At 31.8% G+C, this 21,615-nt stretch overlaps 2 protein-coding genes across 12 annotated transcripts in view; one reads left to right on the top strand and one right to left on the bottom strand.

Annotated features, from left to right (window-relative positions):
• LOC129791777 (peripheral plasma membrane protein CASK) overlaps positions 1–21,615 on the top strand; it is a 251,442-nt gene that overhangs the window by 148,036 nt on the left and 81,791 nt on the right. The gene's annotated exons all lie outside the window — the stretch shown is intronic.
• On the bottom strand, positions 5,510–8,621 carry LOC129791922 (uncharacterized). The gene is made up of 4 exons (XM_055830586.1): positions 8,398–8,621; positions 7,462–8,061; positions 7,283–7,348; positions 5,510–7,206 (listed from the first exon to the last, which is right to left on the bottom strand). The coding sequence occupies exons 1-4, from the start codon at positions 8,558–8,560 to the stop codon at positions 6,053–6,055; spliced, it is 1,983 nt and encodes a 660-aa protein (XP_055686561.1). The 5' UTR covers positions 8,561–8,621; the 3' UTR covers positions 5,510–6,052.

Raw genomic sequence — 21,615 nt, 5'->3', positions numbered from 1 at the left:
CAGATGTAATAACATCACACAAGTTACAATACCTACAAGATGCGCCTATCCAGGCTGCGGTAACTTCTCTGAATGGGTTCTTTTCATACCGTGAAAACTAAAAACAAGAAACTTTTATACTATTATTTTCAACTTTTAAAATCCTCTTACGTTTTCAAAAAAAAAAATAGTTAACTAAAAAGTAATTCTGAAGCGATAGAAAAATATATTTTACTCTTAGAATTTAAAGAAAATATAGAAATATTCTACCAATAGGAAGCATTGGGATTAATTAATTAATTATTAGTTTGATTCGTATTAATCTGAACAGAGAGCAAGAATAATATTTCAAATTTACTTCCTAAAACTCTTTCCCAGATCATTTTGTTCTATCCCGTTGAAAATGTTAAATTTTGAACTTTTCCTACACATTTGAATGACTATATTAGCCCCAGTCTCCTCTATACATATACAATTTTTGCATAAATTAACCTTCAATGAAATATGAACTCGTGAATGTTTCATTTGAATAAATATTTTTAACATAATGATTTATGGCTTTTCCTTTGCTAATAGATTTTTATTTTTAACACGCAATCATTAAAAATCAATTTTATGTATTTTATGGAGAGAAAATCTGCATAATTATGTTCTTGACGGGTGGTGGAAAACATTTTTCTATGTACAAATCGAACGTGGAAAACTTGAGATTTCTCTATAACAGTTAACCTTTATTATAGACAGTTTATTCCTAATGCTAGTCTGAATTGGTCAGATCAGAATATTCCATTTGAGTTACCCTACTAATTTTCAAGGACTCTATTCATTTTGTGACCCTAATCTTTATAAAATACTCTCGAAACACAAGAAAGTTAGTAAAAAAGCTTAAACTATTCAAGAAAAATTAACCAAATTTTCCACATTTAGGAAAATAAGCAGAATATTTACCCAAAAATAAATCAAAGCCACGCCCTCACCCCAGTTACAACTAATGTTAGACTTTGATACAAAAAGCAAATGCATAACTGTCTTGCAATGTGGTTGAAATGAATGTTATTGCACACTGGAAGGCGTCCATGTGGAAAATCTTCGTCATCTTCCATGCACTTTGATTTTCCAGCAAAGAAAATGAGCTAACCAAATGACACACATAATACGTTTACAGAGATTCTCTTTGTCCCCAAAATCTCGTCACCATCAAATGTACACACATAGGAAGGAATTCTACCGTAATTTATTATCGTGATCTGTTGTAAAAGCATACACCATCTCCCCAAAATTGCATTTAAGTCTATATTGCACCACCGAAATACGCGCGAAATGCTCCTTCATATTGTAGAAGCCATTTGTAGTGCATCTGTGTACGAGAAATGCATCAATATTCACAAACGACAAGGAAAATTAATGTGCAGATTGTACGACAGAAAGTACACCCTCTTTTGGCAGAGATTCAAACCATATATACGTAAAGTAAATTGCTTTTGTGGCAATTGCTGTAAAAGTGGATGTTTTATATAAATCATTTGGTAAGTACTTTAAAAAGTTAATTTAAAAAAAAATCTGTTTTAGGGAAAAAATATCGTATAGGTATGTAGGACAAAGCAGATATGTTATTGAAGTTGGTATTCCACAACATGTGTTGTACCTATGCGCTGTTATTTGATTTCTTAGTAAAACTAGCAGTTAAAATATAGAATTAGAAAAAAAAAGAAATCTTTGCGATTTAATTTTAAATATTTTCTAATTCAATTTTTCTAATATGTGACTCAGAAGTTAATTTGGATCAAATGTTTGGTAGCCAAACAGATTAACTATTTTTTCATAATATTTATGGGTAGTTTCGGTAAAAAAAATAAATGTATTTTTGTATGATTTTCATTCTCTTAACTCTCACCGTAACTGGTGTATAACAGCCTCAAAATGAATATTAATTTTAAGTCCTTACATTTATGTGGAATACCAACTAAGGTGCAAATAAATAGGTACCTATACGTAGTTTGACAAAATTGAAACGATTTCAATCATTTTTATTGGTTCACTTTTATGGGATGTTGCAATCTAAAATTTGTTTGATATATGGCCAAATATGGGTTTATTTCCACCTGCCATTTGAAATATTGTGTTGATAGGTTTGGAAGTTTGGATCAATTTTATCAGTTTGCTCACTTTATCAAATACTCTGTTTATTCACATGATATTCCATTGAATTCAAGAACTTTTACAATTTTTCTTAAATTATTTTTACAGCACCCCATTTAAAGTTTTTTTTTATCATAAAAAAGGACACAATTTAATGACTTAGTTTTTGTTCTTGACATTTTTGTGGGCGTCAAGTCACATGAATACTAATACTTCGGACAGAAATTGTGCCAAAAAAATGTATAATACAAAAAAAAGGAAAATGTAATAAATGGGCCAAGGAGCTTTTGGAGCTTTTGCTATGATTCTTGTACATTATACGTCGTACATACTTTAAAATGCAAAGGCAAAAGGGAGGACAAATTTTGAAATCAAATAAACACGTTTCCGTGGAAATTAATAATTAATTACTGGAGACGGAAAAGTAATGAGAATTGTGTAGAATATTAAGTGCCTACCTATGCATATAATGTCTCCCACATTTTCTATAAATTTTCTCTTTAATGTTTTTTGCCCTCTACTTATATTGTATTACCATTTAAGAATGTATATAGCAGTTCTTTTGTAGGTAAAATTGAATAATCTAAATCACCTGAAAAGAAGAGGTGATACACCCCCGCGTGTACGAGGTATAAAATTACCTATTTTCATTTACCTTTTTAATCCAATTCTTGTGAATTTAAAATGTGTCACTTTTGTGTAAATGGGGTTGGGGTCGCCGGTGCGGGAAATACTTTTAAGAACTGCCGGTATACCTCACATTTTATATCACCCAAAAAACTTTCCTTTCCACTTTATATATGTATATTTTCCTTTCTATTTACTTGCACGGAATACTAATCGCAAAAGTGAGTTTGCTTTGTCCACATCATTTCCTTCATCTGGTATAGAATTTGAAGAACTCCAAGGTGTTTGGGGATGTGGGGGGGGGTGGAGTATTTTTTGCTTTTCCACCTCTGTTGCTTTTGCCACGCTTCCTCGACGTTGTGTACCTTTTTGCAGGTATACTTCCATAGAGATCCCATCGTCATACTAATTTCCATTAGCTCACATTTTGAGGAATGCCAGGAAGTTCGCTATAATGGACCTCTTCGCCAAAAATTTCTGTAACATTTTTCCATCATTCCCGTGACAATTGCCATACCGACCGCATTTGCAGAAAAAAAAAGACTTGTACAGTTGGAATGGTTGTGGGCAGGGTAGGTTGGTGTGTACAGTAAAGTAGACGAGATTTTCTTGACGAAATCTCTTCGTTATAAATGTTACGAATAAGGTGACAACAATAATGAGATGTATCATGAATTGAGGTCGTCTCAAGCAAAGTATTTTTACACTACATACCATACATAATATGCTATGTACGTATATAGCAAAAGGGATGATGGGGATGCATTGAGAAGGACCACTTGCTTTTTGCGTCTTTTAGCTTGTGGAGTTTCCCTCTCATTTCCAACACTATAAAAAGGCATATAGCGTGGCTTGAACATGAATAAAGCATTTTGTGCGCATAAAGTGACGGTTTATAGTCAAGAAGCAATAGGAAAGAGTTTTTGGTATATATGCGATGAAACTCACGCACAATACAGACGGTACAGACGGCGAAGGGTGTTGGTGAAAGAAGAAAAATTACCAAGACGCTCACGACAAGGCTAACGATCATTATGCAAATTGATTTGAATTTGTAAATTTATGTCCTTCGTACTGACATATTGACAACAAAATCGATATTTGGGCGTTTAAAATTTCTTCACAAAACGATGTCGGAATCACAGATGGGTGAGCAATTGTATATGATAGGGAATGAGTGGCACTCATCAATACAAAATCTACATCACTTTTATCCTCCCCAAGTGCCCAGCCATTTATATGTAGAAAAACCCTCTCTTTGGGGGTTGGAATATATTGCTATAATTTACTGCATACCATTTCTTCATACTTTGTTTGGAAAGTTTGGGGGCAAAAGTTTAGAAATTAAGCATGTCCTGTGATTACTTTAATAAGAAAGTTTTTGGTCATGACAAAGCAACATACTTTCTGCCAATACAACCACGCTTTTGCCGTACAGGAAATTAACCATTTCATCCCCGCAAACCCTCCTCGTAGATTTGATTTAATTTACGTGTTTCCAACTTGTATACAAAAGATATTAATGTAAAGTGAGGAAATGGTAAATAAAAGTCACCCCTTATAGATGTAACATTTCAATTGATTTTCTCTTGAGTTTTCCTGCTAGACATGGAAAAGAGAGTTTTTGAAACAACCTAATAAAAGTTCTTCGGTCCACAGGGTGGGTTTCATCTTTTAATCGGAAATTTTTTGTGTTGCTTTGGAGAATATTATTCATTTTGGTCAGGAGAATTTTTTTTCATTTTGATCATGAGAAAACATCATGTGTTGTACAGAGTTTAAAAAAATATATTCATATCGTCCTTACCAAAAAGGAAAAATTTTCCTGACGAAAACAAAAACATTTTTCTAATCAAAGCTTAATATTTTTCTGATCAAAACGAAATTACTTCCCAGCTAACACATAATAACTTTGACTTTACTTACTATTTATTAACGTTATAATAACGTTAAATTATCGTAAAAAATGGTCAGAATTTCGTCATTAGCTTACTAAATTCTAACGTCAGAATAACGTTATTTTTTGGTAAGTAAAGTCAGTAAAAATTGAGGCATTTTTAGTCATTTTGCAGAAATCAAATTTTTAATCATTAAAACATTACAAAATCTATTTGTAGATGATCAAAAAGCTATTAAAAGACGTTTTTGCTTCATTTACTTCAATATTTTCGCATAAATTCAATTTTTTGTGTAAACGTTGGAATATCGTCAAAAATAAGTCATTAAAGGTCAGTAAGATGAAAAATCAATCATTTTTTCTATCATCAAAAACTAATTAAAATGGCATATAAATGCATTAAAATGATTATTTGAAAGATAGCAAGTTGTTTTAGAAGCCTTTTTGAGCAGAAGAATCTCATTTATTATATAAAAATATACTTTCAATTTCTTCCTTAACAACGTCAGTATACCGTAAGAAAGCACAACATTTCTGACCCTCCATCAACTTTGGCTAAAATTCCTGCCGAAATCTCAACGTCAGAATACCGTAAGTATACTTACCCTCCACCAACCTTTGGTGTTGAGGGAGAGACAGAAAGAGAAAGACTGCGTGGGATATTTCTTTTTTGTATTTCTGCACTCTTCTTTTGACCTTTGACAGGCGTTTGTTTTGGTTTAGGTTTTTCACGATTTTCTCGAATAAATCAATAAAAATGATCAAAATGATCAATGAAATCGTTAAAGAAGATCATAATGAGGGTGCGCCAGGTCTTGTTCATTGAGAAATTCGTCATTTATTGTCGCAATTTTAGTATTTCGCGCATGTCATATAACTATAGGGAAGAATGCTTATGCGGGTGACCAAGATTGTGCGTATGTGTCTTACAAGACCTTCTACAAAGTTTTGTACGGCAGCAATGAAGTTAGAAATGGGACATCCGAACGTAAAGAAACCCTCTTAGAGTTTCTGAGATTCAAAAGACTCATTTCCATATGTGTGAGATATGATTTATGATTTTATTTTCAATTTTATGTAAAACCAATTATTTTTTAAATTACTACTTATACATTTTGTGCACAGTTATAGAATTAATTCTAAATTATAATAACAGCGCTTTTTTATAATAGCATTATATATAAAGCATTTAAAAAGTGTAACATTGGGCCTAATTCAGCGACCAAGAAACCATTGAAATCTTTGAATTTTGTACTGATATTTCAAGATTTCAAGCGAATTTCAAGGGTTTCTTGGTCGCTGAATAAGGCCCATTATCGATACTTTATTTATATTTTTTTCATTTTTATATTATGATAACAAATTTATTTACAAATCTTTGCTTCTTTCCTTTTACACAATTTAATCGGTTTAAAGGGTATAAAAGAGGGTATGTAAAAGCGGAATAAAAATTGTCTTAGACTTATGTTCCATACCAAACATTTTACATTTAATTTCAGACAATTTATAAATTCTCTTTCTATCATAAACTAAATCTGAGGAGCAATAAATATTCAAGGTTGATGATTTAATAACTTGAGTAAAATAATCTGAAATTTCTCGTACCTTTTGACCATAAATAACAATTTCTGAATTGTGCTGTGTAATATTTATAACTCTGACAATTTCATTTGAGTAATTCATAAACCAACAATTTTTATGATCACCCTTTAGTGTAAAATCTTTTCTTAAGTCTAGGGCCTTATAGGTACCAGAACATTCATCGAGTTCGTGTGAATTTGATATCTTTTTGTCCAACTTTGGATATACTTTAACCTTTTTTGCTTTTAGCAAGTCCACATAAGATTTTTCCATTTGTCTTCGAGCAATTTGAACGAGTGGACGATTTCCATTTCTCACTTTTTTTTTAATACTTTGCAATTCGTTTTCAAAGGGATAAGTAGACATGGATAATAATGGCCCATGATTTCGAACGTCATCAACCACGTGTATGATGCTGTGAATATTCATAACAATTTGATCGCGACCATAGAGCTGTATATATGTTTTTACAAATTCTTGTAACATGGCTTCCGCAACTGGCAGTAAGTGGTGATAATGACGAGATTCGCAAATTGTTACACTACAGAAAAGTAATAAGAAATTATAAAAAACATCTTCTTTGAGAATATCTTTTAAAATTACAACACCGGTATACATAAGGAAAGTTCGCCACTCAGTTGCCTTCCATCTAGAAATCTCATTCAAATCTCTGATATTACGATGAAGTTCTTTTGGTCTGTAATAATTAAGCTTAACCAACCTTCTAGAGACTTTTTTAGTAATTGCAGCTGGCCATTTTGAGTGGTAATTAAATTTACCTTCCATCCAACCTAAAACTAATCTTTTCATAACACCTAGGTGCAGTAAATGAAGATCATCGGAAACTGGAAATGCTGTAATCATGTCGATTGGCAATTCTTCAATAATAGATGTTTCATGGTGATGCGAGGGATCTTGACGTCTCCTAAAACTTTCATTAGTTCTCTTAGGAGCATTCAATGTAGGATAGCTCATTCGTGGTCCTACAATTAAAAATATAGTACATTATATACTAGATCAAACAATATGGTGAATATGGCGAATAAATGTATATTTTACCTGGATCATTTTCTCCTTCAACTGTGCATTTACTGCATCCATATCTGTGATTATAATACACGGTACCTAAAAATAATTAAGATTTATAGGTACCTTTAAAAAACATATTTTCCATCACATCTCTATCATATCCAAATTCTGTCATAATAGAAATTAAAATAAAATAATAAATATTATACCTTTAACAAATGCTCGCGCGGGAAGATCACACAAAAAGCTCTTAATAGAGACTATAATATGGTGCATGCCAATCTTCAAACCATTCCTTATTAGATCCTGAACATCTGGAATAAATTTTTCAAAGTATTCCGACACACAGGAAGGCTTACCGTTTCCACAATAGATTGCAACAACTTGTGGTGGAATATTAGGAAGCTCATCAATGGCACATAATATTGGCCATACATCAATCTTTGAGCTTTTAAATACTTGAAGACCATCTACATGAAACCTGATTGATATTTTTGGTAAATTGTCTATATTCAGTTGTTCAAGTTGTTTACAGACAACGGTTTTAACTCCATGATACCACATTTCTCCGTTTCCCATTGGCTTCACATCTATATGCCTTGGTGTTTCTAAGATTGTACGCGCATCTAAAGGTAGATATTGAAACATTGGAAATTGTCTCAAAATATGCAATAATTTTGTAAGTGCGTCATGTTTTATGTCATGCTCGATTGCCCAGATATGAATATCATTATGCAGATCTGGTGTATTATATTCCTCCTCATCTTCAGTATTTTCATCTGATGAATAATCCAAATTAATATTCTCTTCTGCAAAAGAAAGTAAATTCTATAACTTATTTCTAAAGAAATCTAGTCTTTAATTTCTTTATATTACATATAAAGTGTTAAAGCATCACTCATTTACGGGGCTATTACACTTAAGCTCCAAATGCTTGAGCATCATAACATAACCTCTATGTGAGTACGAGAGAGACAACAACGCTGTTTTTTCTCGTTCTTTCTATGTAAAATCTTAAGCATCAAATTCTTAGAACTTTAGTGCAATAGCTCCCTTATTTTGAGGTTAGAACCCTTATTATAAGATCAAACTAAGCTAACAAAAAATCAAATTTTTTTTTCTTTTACTTGACATTTTTCTCTTACCTTCAAAATCAATGTCCATTGAAGTCTCATTTTCTTCTGCAATGTCATTGCCGACACTTATATTTAAAACTTGATTAGTATTATACGTATTATTTAAACTTTTTCGCAATGCATCAATTTTTCTATAATAGCTTGAACTATATCTGAATGATCTTCGTTCCATTTTTCAATTTTTAAAATATTAATCGAATAAAAAAAACAAGAAAATGCGTTCAGATCAAGTAGTAGATGCACAGCTAAACAAACCGCGTCATTCGCTTTTCGGATAAAATGACCTTTTCAAACTTTTGCAAGCTGACACTGAAATGTCAACAACTGACATGAATAAAGTCATAATGAAATATCCTGACTTTCTAAAGGTCTGTTCACAATAGTGTTATAAAATTCTAGATTTTCGAGAATTACCACCTCTGCCTCCATAATTGTTATAAAAATGCTTAACAGCGCCCTCGTCTTGTGTAAACACATATGGTGATAAATTAAGGAAGTCCACATTTTATAACTAAGAGATGGATTTTTCTGAAGATGAGAACACGGTTTGTAAATTTGACAGCCGAGGTAGATCTTTACGGTACACACAGATCTAGAAACTCAAATTTTCTTAAGAATTTTCCTATAAAAAAAACATTCACATTTTTCTATATAAATTGTTTATTGATTATCATAAGTTTCTCCATTAAAATGAAGTTTTAACACTTACATTATATTTGTTTAAATTTTTGAATATTACTTCACTGACCAATTGACATAAAATTATAATAAGAATAAGTAAATAGTTATGTAGGTATTTTATAGTTAATGCAGCTAGTCTTTGTTTATATTTAATACATGATTGGCGCTAATATAGCCCTAGTTTAAAAAAAATCAATTATACTTAAACCTTCTTTGCATTCAGCAATTTCTCTTTTCGTTTAACGCGTTAATTAAAAATTTCTGATAAATGTTCTGAAACGTTTATTAAGCCAAAATTGAAAAAAAAACAACGTACTTAGTCTTTTCTCTATTAATTAATAACAACAGAACTTGTTAATCTATTCTTCTTACGATTTTCTTCATTAAATCGAGTACGAGAGTGTTTAAGTAGCTTGTTCACAAAAAAGTTCTTGCATTCCATTTTTGTAAATGTGTTATCTGCACAATTGATAACCGCAAAAAACAAAGTGAACGTGTTGCTTAATTGAGAAAAATTGCACTTATTACCTTTTCCAGTCCAAGAAAATTTGGTTAGAAGTTTTCTCTTAAAAAGTCTATCTGCAACTTCATAAGCAATTTTCGTGGACTTGATTCCCCTGTTCTTACCGCAACCTGCTACTTTAATTAACTCCTTTTTGTGATTTTTGAAAAATTCCTTATCAGAAAGCTTTAATTCAAAGTCTTCCAAGTCGCGACGGCGACGAATGGGCATTTTTTGAATTTCCTTTTCCTCAAGTTCCTGTTCCCCATGGTCTCTTCCTTGTGCATCCATCAGCTTCTTAACCATTACATTTGTACTCATAGTAACTTCAGAAATCGTGCGAAGATGGCTGTTTCGTTCTTTAAGCTGATCTTGGATTTCCTGAAGAATGTCATTATTTTTTCTCAACTCCAGCAAAACCACTATGAAAGAAAAAAAAAGTGTTTTTAATATTCACGCATGGTATAACAATTTTTTTAAATTTATTCGGAAACATTAAAATTAAAAAAAAAAAAGAAATTCTATTAATTCATTCAACAAATTACTTACAATCATTTGTACTGGTAATCGAAGTGCCACTGTCATCATTGTTCACAGGTAAAATTGCATGTGAAAATGTATCATCATTGTTCTGACTGTTGTCAAGATCCATTTGTACTGATTCGTCAAATTGAATCTGCGTTTGAGGGTCGGCGATGTCTGTTATTATATCAGAACTGAAGTTATTTTCTGAGCGTGATCTAAGTTCGTCGAAAGTCGATCTGTTTTCATGGTTCTCATTGATCCTTTCGTCCACACACTCATCAACAAGGGAACGAAACTCTTTATAAATTACGGCTTTGTTTCTTCTTTTCTCTTTTGGAGCTTTTCTTAAGTGATTGTTTAAATCACCCAGTAATCTCTTCAAATCTATTTCAGCTTCTGCGAATGAGTTAAATCCATCGCGTTCTAGTTCACAGTCGAATGCAAGCCAGTCATCCTCTGGAATCATTTCGATTATTAAATAAGTAATCGTAATATTTGAATGGTTAACTTACCTGGCTCAGAAAGAGGGTCATTTATCAGCTTAGAATGCTTTTTCGGAGGCCAATACAATTTATTGTTCTTTTCCCATCCATTTGGAACAATGGAAAGACGGTTCTTTCCATTTTCTAGGGTCCTGACGATTTTGTACATTTTTATCTCACCCTTACTATTATTCGAATTCACTGCACAATTAAACAGCACTTGTTTTACTCTCAGATTAAAATGCAATTAAATTAAATTACACTCTGAACAAAAAATTGTGTTGCTGGTGACTTAACTCAAGTTACTGAACTAAAGTATCCTTTCGCGGTCGTCAAAGAACTGAAATTTTAAAAAAGTTTCAGGGATATATATACCCGAAGGAGAAAAGATCGTTAAATCTCTTCGTAAATAATCTGGGTTACTAAACAGAGATCTAATCTTTATTTATTGTGAGACAAAATGTGTTAAGCCTGTTAGCAATATTTTTGTCGGAACATCTTTTAAATTCTGAGTGCAAAATTTTTTAGGTCATAAACATTTAAGGGTTTTCCCAGGCAAAGTAACCAAAGTCTCACATTAAGGGTTTTTCCAAACATGTGTTTTGCAGACAAGTACCCTTGTCTTAAGCGGTACCATTTCTTCAAAGTTTTATTGCATATCCTCATTTTCATAATGATGGGTTTTTCTATACCTAGGTACATTTTAAAAAAAATTAAGAAGGTTGTCTCCAATAAATCAATGCAAGTATGTACGTACATATTTTACTTTCATTTTTTTAATGTTATACATAGGTATTATTTATCGAGAATTCAAAATTTGCAACACCTTGTATTTGATTGATGCGCGTATATTTAAAAGTTTAAGGTTACTTATACCTAATGTTTGCTACCAATTTTATTGAATTGAAATATAAAGTAGATACCAAAATATTAAATCACTATTTTTCATAATACATGCTTAAATACGGAGAAACGTTTAAACAACACGCCTTGTGAAGTGAAAATAGAATTATTCGTGTTTAGTAATGAAATTTCCTTGCATTGGTCTGAAAAACATATAACTTTTCTGATATTTTCAGTCTTTCGGCCAAATACAATATATGTGACAAAAATTTTTAAGCTACGAGATATGGCGTAGATTTAAGTGTCCGGGAGTATCAATAAATTTTATAGCGAAATTCAGGATATTTAATTGCTTTTGAATCAAGCCGGGTCAGCATTTTAAGCAATAGGAAGGATGTCTAAGACATTTTAAATGAGTAGTAAAGACAAAATCTTTTTTCTATCATCAGAAATATTTCAAAAATTTTTATAAAAAATAATTAATTTTTAATGAAAGGTCCATTTTAGGTTCTTTTTGACTTATTTGCGACGGTAAAGTATTTCGGCATATAAATTTGAGATATAGGAAATTTCGAAAAAAAATTATAAATATTCCTTGTAAAATATACCATATTAATAAATATGGTATATTGGTAGGGAAATAGAGAAGACACCATTATCCTATGCTACCATGTATGCTAGAGAGAGAAATATGTTTGGGAAATTTTTTTTGAGATGCCATGTCAAAAATTTCCCCTTTTGGTCTCAAATTTTAAAGGTCAGTAGAACGTAAGAAAAAGGTCAGAAATTTCTTCCAATAACGTTATTCTGACGGTGTACTGACTTTCAACGTGGGTCTTTTTTATTCCCCATTATCACGTAAAATGACTTATTTTTGATGAATTATCAACGTTATTCTAACGATCCTTTTCGGCACATTAGACTTTATAATGACCTTTTGTGCCAACTGGGTTCCCAGGATAAACGAGAAATTTTCTGATCGAAAGCTTTTCTCCCCAGTGATGGGACATTTACCAATTTTACAAATGGCAACATTTTCTATAGAATGTTCTGGCATTAAAACTTTTAGGCAGAGAATATCTATTGTTTTTAAAACAAGCTTTTTGTGGGTTTTTACGAAAATTTAAAGTCTATCCTGGGACAAGAAAAATGTTTCACTACAGTGATTTCACATAATGGTATTGCTTTAGCTTAAGCATTGAAAGTAATAATGCTCGTTTTGGTTTCACATAAATTCACTACAAGTATTTTCTTTATTGTTTTTGTATCTGTGATTCGTTTTTCCACGAAAGCTTTTATTTGATAGGTACTAAATATATTTTACTACATAACTAAAAATTAAGTAATCTGTTATTTAATGAAATTTGAATCGTGAGAGTGAATTTTTAGAGAATTTCAATCGAATTTATCATCTAATTCCTCACATTCATCCTATAGATTCTGTAGTTTCGAATTTTAATCAGTAGAATGTGAAGAATATTACTTCACGATGCTATAAAAAAAAGACTCAAACTATGCAGATGCCATACATTCTGTGCTGTTCACAATTTTGTGACAAGCTAATCAGCAAGTGAATTGGAAGTATCGAAGGAAATAGGTTGAGTTCCTCTGGAAATTGGTTGAGTTTCGAAAGTCAATCGAAAGTGCTTTATGTACAAAATATGTATATACGACATGCTACATTATGTATAAAGTTTTCCCAAACTCCCTAGCGATATAGAAGGATGCGATGTCTCTTTTTTTGTGAATGTTTGCATTGCGCATTTCAAAAGCCCTTCTACACAAGTCAAAAGCTCACACAGGAAAAATGGAATTTTTAGCGTAGACGCTTTTCGTATTTGTCATTTTGTGGGGAAACAGGTCAAATATGCGACTGTTGCTGCTTTTTACGTTTCATAAAAAATCAGCGATATGCTTCTACCATGTTCCTACTTAAAATGCTATATATGATGGTTTTTTTTTTGTTCCCAATACTACTGGGACTTGACTCTTTCACACAACTATAGGTACCTACCCATCGTCATGCTCTGTGGGAATATAATTCATACATAGCAGAGGCTAAAGAATGAATTTCATGGATTTGTAAATATTCTGTGGAAAGCACTTGTTGTTAATTGCAAAGTTCTTTCTCTGTTGGATTTTTTTATTCAATTGTTGGAAAAGGGTTAAAGGATTTTCTCTATCTTACATAATTCTCTGACCTTTCGGAAAAAGAGATTTCCGTGATATGGTTATCCTCGTGAATGGTCCTTTTGAGGCTAATTTTGAAGCACCTCTTGAGCTAAAAAAGAATGTATATTTTGATTTTATAATTTAATTACCTGCAATAGATATTTAAACACGGTAAAAGGCACTTCTGGGTGAAAGTCGTTTAATTACAAAGATATGTTTACACAATTCTACACGGTACTTTGAGGTATCACAGATAGAGACAAATTTTCTTTTGATGTATCTCAAGAGTCCCTCAAGTGGTCCATCCTTATTTTTTTTACAACCAACCCCATATCTTGATTCCTCATCAACGAGACAACTTTTCCGGCACTTCTCTCTATGTAAAAATTAATTAAAAATTCTGCAAGTAATTTCGTATTTCTCGTCAACTTTTTACCCTCTTCTTCCACTTTCTGGCCTACAACGAAAAAGTCGTACACTTTGGGGTTCAACATGGTGGGAAATGGTTGGTTTGCCATCTTCAACCACTTTGACTTTTTATACTGTATACGCATCTACATTTATATATTTTATGAATATTCCACTGACTCCCTTCATACAAATAACATATTGTTAAGGGCATCATCCAAGAATTTTTCGGGGGATAGCTGTGTGAAAAAGAAGTAAATTAGATTTTTAGCATACCGTCACGGGAGAAAAATCTTGTAAGGGTATATAATGGTTGCTGATTGCTTTGTGTGCCTCTTTCCCTCCTTTCGGCTATTTGTTGTGTCAGGGATATACATGCGTTTCCCTTCAAAACCATCCGTTGCCATTCACCACCACCCTCTCCTTTTTTGGTGGGTTCTCTTAGACACAACAAGAAATGAGATAACATCTTCTTAGCACAAGGAAAAAATCCATATTCGCGTTATACATATAACCTTTTGTCAGGCCCAGACGAAGAAAGGAAAACGGAAATATATACTCCAATTGAATATATTTCAATATGCGCGTTGTAAGAACATTTTCTCCGGCACGCTAAATCGACAAATATCGCCTTACAGAAGATAATCATCGAATGCGCTTTCAGGTATCAACATACTAAATGGAAAAACATCCTCTCTGGAATACCAATTCACTCACTCTGAAGACTACATTTTCCACCAGTGACTGTGTGGAAAAATCACTGGGGATTTAGTCTTTTTTTCCCCGTCAGTGCACAAGTTTATTTTTTTTCTCTTCCATTTTGCTTTTCTTTCAACCCAAAAGGTGGTACAAAGAGGAAGATGAAATGGGAAAAAAAATAAGTAAAATGCTCCTATTGTGTCCCTGTTTATTGTGCTTTCTCCATGCTCATCGACTATAAATCAATGACAAGGGTTAATTAGCATAAAAATTTGCAATTTTCTTCAAAAGAATTTGTTTTTCACATGATTTTCTTTAGAGATTTTTTTTTTCAAAAATTCCTCTTCTCTGTTAATATATTCCACTTGTAGTGGAAATGATTCAAAAATAAATTAAACTTCTTGCCAAATTGATTTCAACAAGTTCTGGAGTATAGCCATATTAGGTAGGTACTCTGAATTCCCTCGTGATGAATATATTTGGTCCATTAAATTAGGAAACTATTGTGCATGGTCCGAGCACAAAGTTACAGGGTGGTGTGTCTTGAAAGGAAAATTTATTATTTTGCCCATTATCATTGCCCATCCACCAGTGATTTTCCAACATTCATCGCACAGAGATCCACCCCAACATTAAAATGGGGGAATGCCTTAAAACAATCAAATGAGGTCTCCTCATGCTTCTATGTTGGGGAACTTTGATACGACAAGAATGAGGAATGTTCATGCACACACTTGTATATTGGGCAGGGGAAATGTATTGTTATGCATGCGGCAATTATTTAAGTTTGTTGAGCATTTCCAACAGAAATGAAATGTGCAATTGCATATAACACCACCCTTTTGGTTTGTGTGTGCTGGACAATTAAATTAAAATTGTTGATGCTCTTCCAATTCTATAGGGCGGGGGTGCATTTGAGATATTTTCGCAATTTGCTGTATTCTCAGCATAATATGCTGCAATGAAATTAATATATCTTGGATTTCTCCTTATCAAATTACCACCAAGTGTGTGAATAAGCACAAAGAGCATGAAAATAGCTTTTTTGTGTGTGTGTAGATTTTTGAATCACAATCCTATACATTTTGTGGCGTGTGTCACAGACAAAGAAGACAAAATTGATGGTTGATGTTACGCAAGGATTTCCGATGATTGATATCCACCCCCTCACCAAAGAAGCGGATATTAATTTCCTATGCACAATAGAAATTGAATTCTTACTAACATTTAGTATTTTGAATTTGCTCTCACATTGGCATATGGAGGATATGAGATATACGTGGTGGATTGGTGGGTTATGCAAAAGGTCTATGAACAATATGGTATATACCTATACCTTTTACATAATATAGAATAAAATGAAATACGTGTACAAGTGTGAGGGGGAAAAGGCATAGGAATAAAGACAGAGAGTATGGGAGCTTTCCGCAGATACCATCACATCCGATGCCACATTTTGTTGTTTGGAGCTTGAGCTTTTCTCCATTCTCTTTCACTTTACTGTATATTCGAAAAATTAATTCACACCATTCCAAACGGAAATTAATTTTGATTTCATCACACGTACTTGTTTCACTTTATCGGTCACGTCGAAACATTACTATAAGGTCCCTTTCCCTGTGTGCCACTATAAAATATTGATGCTCTTGAAAGGGAACAAAAAAAATCCCAACAAGATATCGAGTGGAATTTATAGAAACCATGAACAAGAATAAGGATGGAAAAAATATTGAATTACATCTTTCATATCTAGCTGTATTAGGTGGTTGGCCAGTATATATATTTCTCCTCTGATATGAGAACAGAAGAACCCTCTGTCACACAATGTTCTTCTACTTTACCTCACATACAATGGGTATTGTTCAGAAAGTCTCATACTCGTAACCTGATGGGGCTTGTTAAGCAATTTTCTCAATAAAATACTTTAATTTTTTTTTGTCAGAAAAGGAAAATTGTTTTCCAAAGAAAATACATAAAAAATTAAAATTGTGAAAAATGTAAAAGAAATATTGAATCCTTCACCTTCATCTACTGACTTAAAACCTCAAAAAGTTTAAGATAAATTTATTTAAAGTTGTCTACCTTTTTGTGAAAGATCTAAAACAGTTTCACAAATCTTCTGAAATCTAATAAAAAAAAAACTAATCTTCATCACTTTGTGAACATACCTTTTAGATGTGATAGTAATAATAGTTTTTCTTTCTTTTGGCTAAATGTAGTTATACATAGGTGTACAATGCTGAGGGGGAAAAGATTAATTTGGAAAATGTATTAGGAAAAATTCGTCCTGTTGCCAAGAGAGTGCCAAGATACACGAGTTCTCATCATCATGGACAAAGTAGAGCATCCTTCTTTTTGTGGTTCCTAGACAGATTTATAAAATCTCTTTCGTATATAAATCTCTACAAAATATCATTGAGTTTCTTTTTATGCTACACACTGCAAACCACGTATTATGGAATTATTCTTTTTCTTGGGATCCAAAAAAACATGTTATTACATTTTGAATTTATGTTGAGATTTTTTTTTGTTAAAAATTTCATTTTATCTGTGATTCTTTCAATTTTATATATGTTTTTAAAACGTTATTAGAGTTTTTCTTAATGGGAAATTCTATAAATCCATGTATGTATATAATTTATTTTTTAAACGTTAGAATTTTCTTTAAGCTTTAAGTGGGGAATAATTTCCCAAAATTCCAATTTGGTTAAAGTTGACTTTATCTCCACTTCAATCTCAGAACAAATAAATCCACTCTCTTCAATTCTTTGGCACAAATGAGAGCTATCCGCGAGAAAATTGGGGGCTTTTCACCCCTTTTATTTATTAGATTTAATTAATAACCATAATTTAGGAATGTAGATTTAACGTCGAAATTTCCAACCCCGCAGAAAAATAGGAAAAAAAAGAGTAAACATTATTATGCAAATCAGGATCAATCTTCAGGGTCATCTACAAAAAAAAAATAAAGTTTATAAGAGTTTTTTTGCACATCTATTAATCTCTCATGTTTAATTTTTCCAATGGGTGGTGGGGTGAGAATGAAGAAAAAAATGCGACACATTCCCAATGGAAAATGAATTATGAATTTAAAATGGAAATAAGATGAGGTTCCTTTTGCAAATGGAGATATTTTCCCAGGGTACACAGAGAACAAAATAAATATATAAGGGATGGTCACGTTATTTTGGAAACTCTACAGGAACAAAATGGCCAAAATGTGAGAATTTCAAATAATTTTTTTGAACACAAAAATTTATTTTCTGAATCGAAAGTAATGAATTCTTATCAGTATTTGGCCATTTAACATTAATGCAAGCAAATTTCGAATTTTTGGTTTCAAAATTGGCTTGAAAATCGCTCTTGAAAGTCCCCGAGTTTCCAAAATAACGTGACCATCCCTTAAATAATACAAAAAAAAGTATTTTATGTGGAAAAAGTTCCTTCATTGTTTTTCATTTTGGGACATCCTAAAAATAAAGTCTGGCTGGGTATGAATTTCGGGGGGTGGTTTGTACATTTCGGGGTGCTAAATTGAATATCAACGCTTTTAATGCCCGGAACTGATCCGCTGTTGGTTTTCCAACCATTTAATTTAATTTAATGTAGGTATATAGAACCTTCACTTTTTTCTCGGTTATGTAGATGACGGAGAAATGGTGAGTAAACGGCCCATATTTTCACCTTAAATTAGGTGCTAGGTATAACCTTTCTCCCATGGCCCCCACTGGTATTTTAATATTTTTATTAAAAAAAAAACATTCTTTTCTGACACCGCCACCCGAATAAAAATTCCACGCATTTTTGTCCTTGAGCTCATGCCTTATCTTTTTGTTTTATACATTATATTATATGTGAATGTATAACATACTATGTACCCGCACATAAAAATACCATACAATATTACAATTTTTCATGGAGACAAAAAAAGTCAACATAATGCTTAATTTGCATACATTTTTTTTTTACAAAAGGCGCTACTTTATAAAATACCACGTTTAATGTATTGAATATACGAGATTAAAAGAATTCCGTTATGAAAAATTTTGGATGTTGAATAAATGATGAAAAGAGTAATTCGCATGTAAAATGAGACAAAGAATGTTGTAAACAATTTTTGAATTCATCAAACATTCATTAAGTTTCTCCCTTTTCATTCCCCCAAATAAAGTCCCGAAATTTGAGGCGAAATTGTGTTTTGCATGAAAAGTTCAAAGGAAAAATGTTGGCGATAATGTTAAATTTTAAGTCTAGCTTATCATACGTTTATAAATTTCCAATTCTAAAATTAAGTACATACTTTTGTTGAATTTATGCTTCAGCGTAGCATAAAAGTGTCTCATTTCTGTGATTTTCTCTTCTTTGAATTAAAAATAAATTGAGAATGCTGGAGCTATCTGTTTTACTGCGAAAAATAACCCTGCGACACCTTCGGAGTAGATAGATTTATGTGAAAGTAAGTTCTTATAAATCCCATCAAACGCGAATTAATTTCGCTCAGATTTCCTCAAAAAGCTTCCTAAAATCGAGAGTTGTTATGAATGTATTTCAAACTTTTTTTTTAATTCTTATTGTTAGTTAATATTAAATTCGTTTGAGCGAAATACTGCCCTTCTTTGAGTTCTTTAGCATCCCTCAACCCTAATGAAATTCCAATAGAAAGCGCATGGTCAGAGATTAATAAGTACTTTGGTCCTTCCATCTTCTAACATTTGGTATATTATATGAATTATGATAAATATAGAAGCATAACTCTGAAGAAGATTAATGAAAGATAGTTGAAAATGATCTAATTTCTCTTCCAAATTAATGAATATACGGTATGTTACCTAATTTTGTGGTATAACGTGTGTAATGAAATTTGAAAGATACAGTAAATTTAATAAACTTCACATGATAGTGGAATGAGTAAAAGTGCTTTCGTTAAAATACATACATGCTGATTCTGTATCGTGAAAGTGAGGGATGTATAATGAAATATGTCCACGTGGGAACACTGGTGACATATATGAAGCATGATTCAGCTCTTTGGGAGGGTGATGAGCTGAACGTACTGATCTGATGGAGAAATATCTCATCTCACAGACACACTTCAGGAACAAATATAAAGTACAAGTTGCAAATTTAATTAATCGTTTGATGAATCATGGATTTAAGCGTTCTAAGTATGTCCACAACCTGAATCTACATACAAATAGAAATTATGTACAACTTTTCGACGTTATGTATTCATATGCGTTGAAATCCCATCAAATTTTTAAATTAAAAATGTCAAATTTTCAATCAAAATGAAAAATCATTTTTTTTTCTTCTGCATTAATAGATTATATAATGTACATAGCAAAGACATAGAATTATGTACATAATATAATATCAATAGAATTGTTTAATTTTCCAAATGGCTCTTCAAATCGACAAATGGAAGTTTAAATTTTAAACTATTCAAACACTAAATATAGTCAACACAAAGAGGAGTTAATTCAATCGCTACGGGAGCCATTTTGTGGGAGATTTTGTTATTTTGAATTGATTTAACTGAACCAATTAAATAGGAGAAAATAGTTAAATTTAGAGTTTATTTATGGGTGAATTAGTTTAAATCCGCTAATATATAGTGATTGTCGGAGTGCACCGCAAAATGGGATGAATAGGATCAATTGAATGAATGGAATCACCTCTCTTTTGAGGTTCTGTAATGACTAATGATCCCTCTTGAAAAGCTATGCGAGGGCTGCATTGTAAAACCGGCTAAGTCGGTTCGGAGCTCATACCGACTTAGCCGGTTTTACAATGCAGCCCTCGTATGGTAAATGGTATTACGCGAACCTTTTGTTGTTTTTTTTTATTATTTTGTTTGGATTTTTTTCTTTTGTGTAATTTAAAATAAAATATTCTTAAAGCTCAATAAGAGAAGAAAACAGAAAATTCTATTCGCATATTTTATAAAATTATATTTCTGAACGTATTACAAATGTCTTAACATATTTGTTTTTTCTTTTTCTTTGCAGGTATGTAAACTCAACATCTTGCCCTGATATTGACCCACATGAAGGGTTCTAATGTGAGTACAAAGCAATAATATTTCAAATACTTTTTCTAAACATTTAGATAAAATTGAATGATTGAAAAAGCTTAAAAGAAGTAGATATGAATTACACAAGACAATAAAAAAAAGAGTTAATTAGTTATGTCTGTGGTATTTCTATATAGAATTATTTTTTATTAAAAATAACTAAAATACTTTGTACAATGTATGTTAAAACGCAAAATTTTTGTAATAATTATTCAGAGGAATGATATTTCCCGTCAGGAACTACATACACGAAAAAATTAATACCTAAATTATAAAGTGAATAAAATCAAAAATAATTTTTATTTAATTTGTGCTGTTTATGGTTAAATTGAATCTATTATTGAGTTCAATTTTAATCAAACATCAGTTTATCTGATTTACCTGATAAATTATTTATTAACCATAAATCACTTAACGATGAAAATAACAAAAAAGTTCATTGTGAATTTAATTATTTTACTCTTCTCAATAATTTCCAAATTATTCTGATATAATTTCCAAAGACCGCCACACATTGCATTGACTTGGATAATTTTATATGATATCCACCTTCTGTTCATTTTTGGGGGAAGAATAGAAAAACTGAAAGAATATTCCTAGCATATAAAGTGGATGTTTTTATTGTGTTACATTATTTATATGGAAATTATAAGAAGGAGAGAGTGGATAAAATGGTTTAGGGAATTGCTTATATGCTACCATGTGGTTCAATTTGCAGCAAAGCTTCTTTATATCGCACTTTTATATGTATCGAAAGACAATAAATATCCAAATCAATTGGGATTAAGGTGTTATGGAGAAGGGGGGAAGAGATTGAAATACCAGCCTTTTCCACGTATATG

Source organism: Lutzomyia longipalpis, chromosome 1, assembly GCF_024334085.1.
Source record: "Lutzomyia longipalpis isolate SR_M1_2022 chromosome 1, ASM2433408v1".
NCBI lineage: Eukaryota > Metazoa > Arthropoda > Insecta > Diptera > Psychodidae > Lutzomyia > Lutzomyia longipalpis.
The sequence above is the reverse complement of the archived record's forward strand: the minus strand, read 5'-3'. Positions and strand labels throughout refer to the sequence as shown.

Excerpts from the sequence above, each read along its gene's own strand:
- LOC129791922 (XM_055830586.1), bottom strand. The coding sequence starts at position 8,560 with ATGGAACGAAGATCATTCAGATATAGTTCAAGCTATTATAGAAAAATT. Across the intron at positions 8,062-8,397 it reads AATGGACATTGATTTTGAAG|AAGAGAATATTAATTTGGAT; the intron begins GTAAGAGAAAAA and ends TTTCTTTTGCAG. Across the intron at positions 7,349-7,461 it reads CGCGCGAGCATTTGTTAAAG|GTACCGTGTATTATAATCAC; the intron begins GTATAATATTTA and ends AATTATTTTTAG.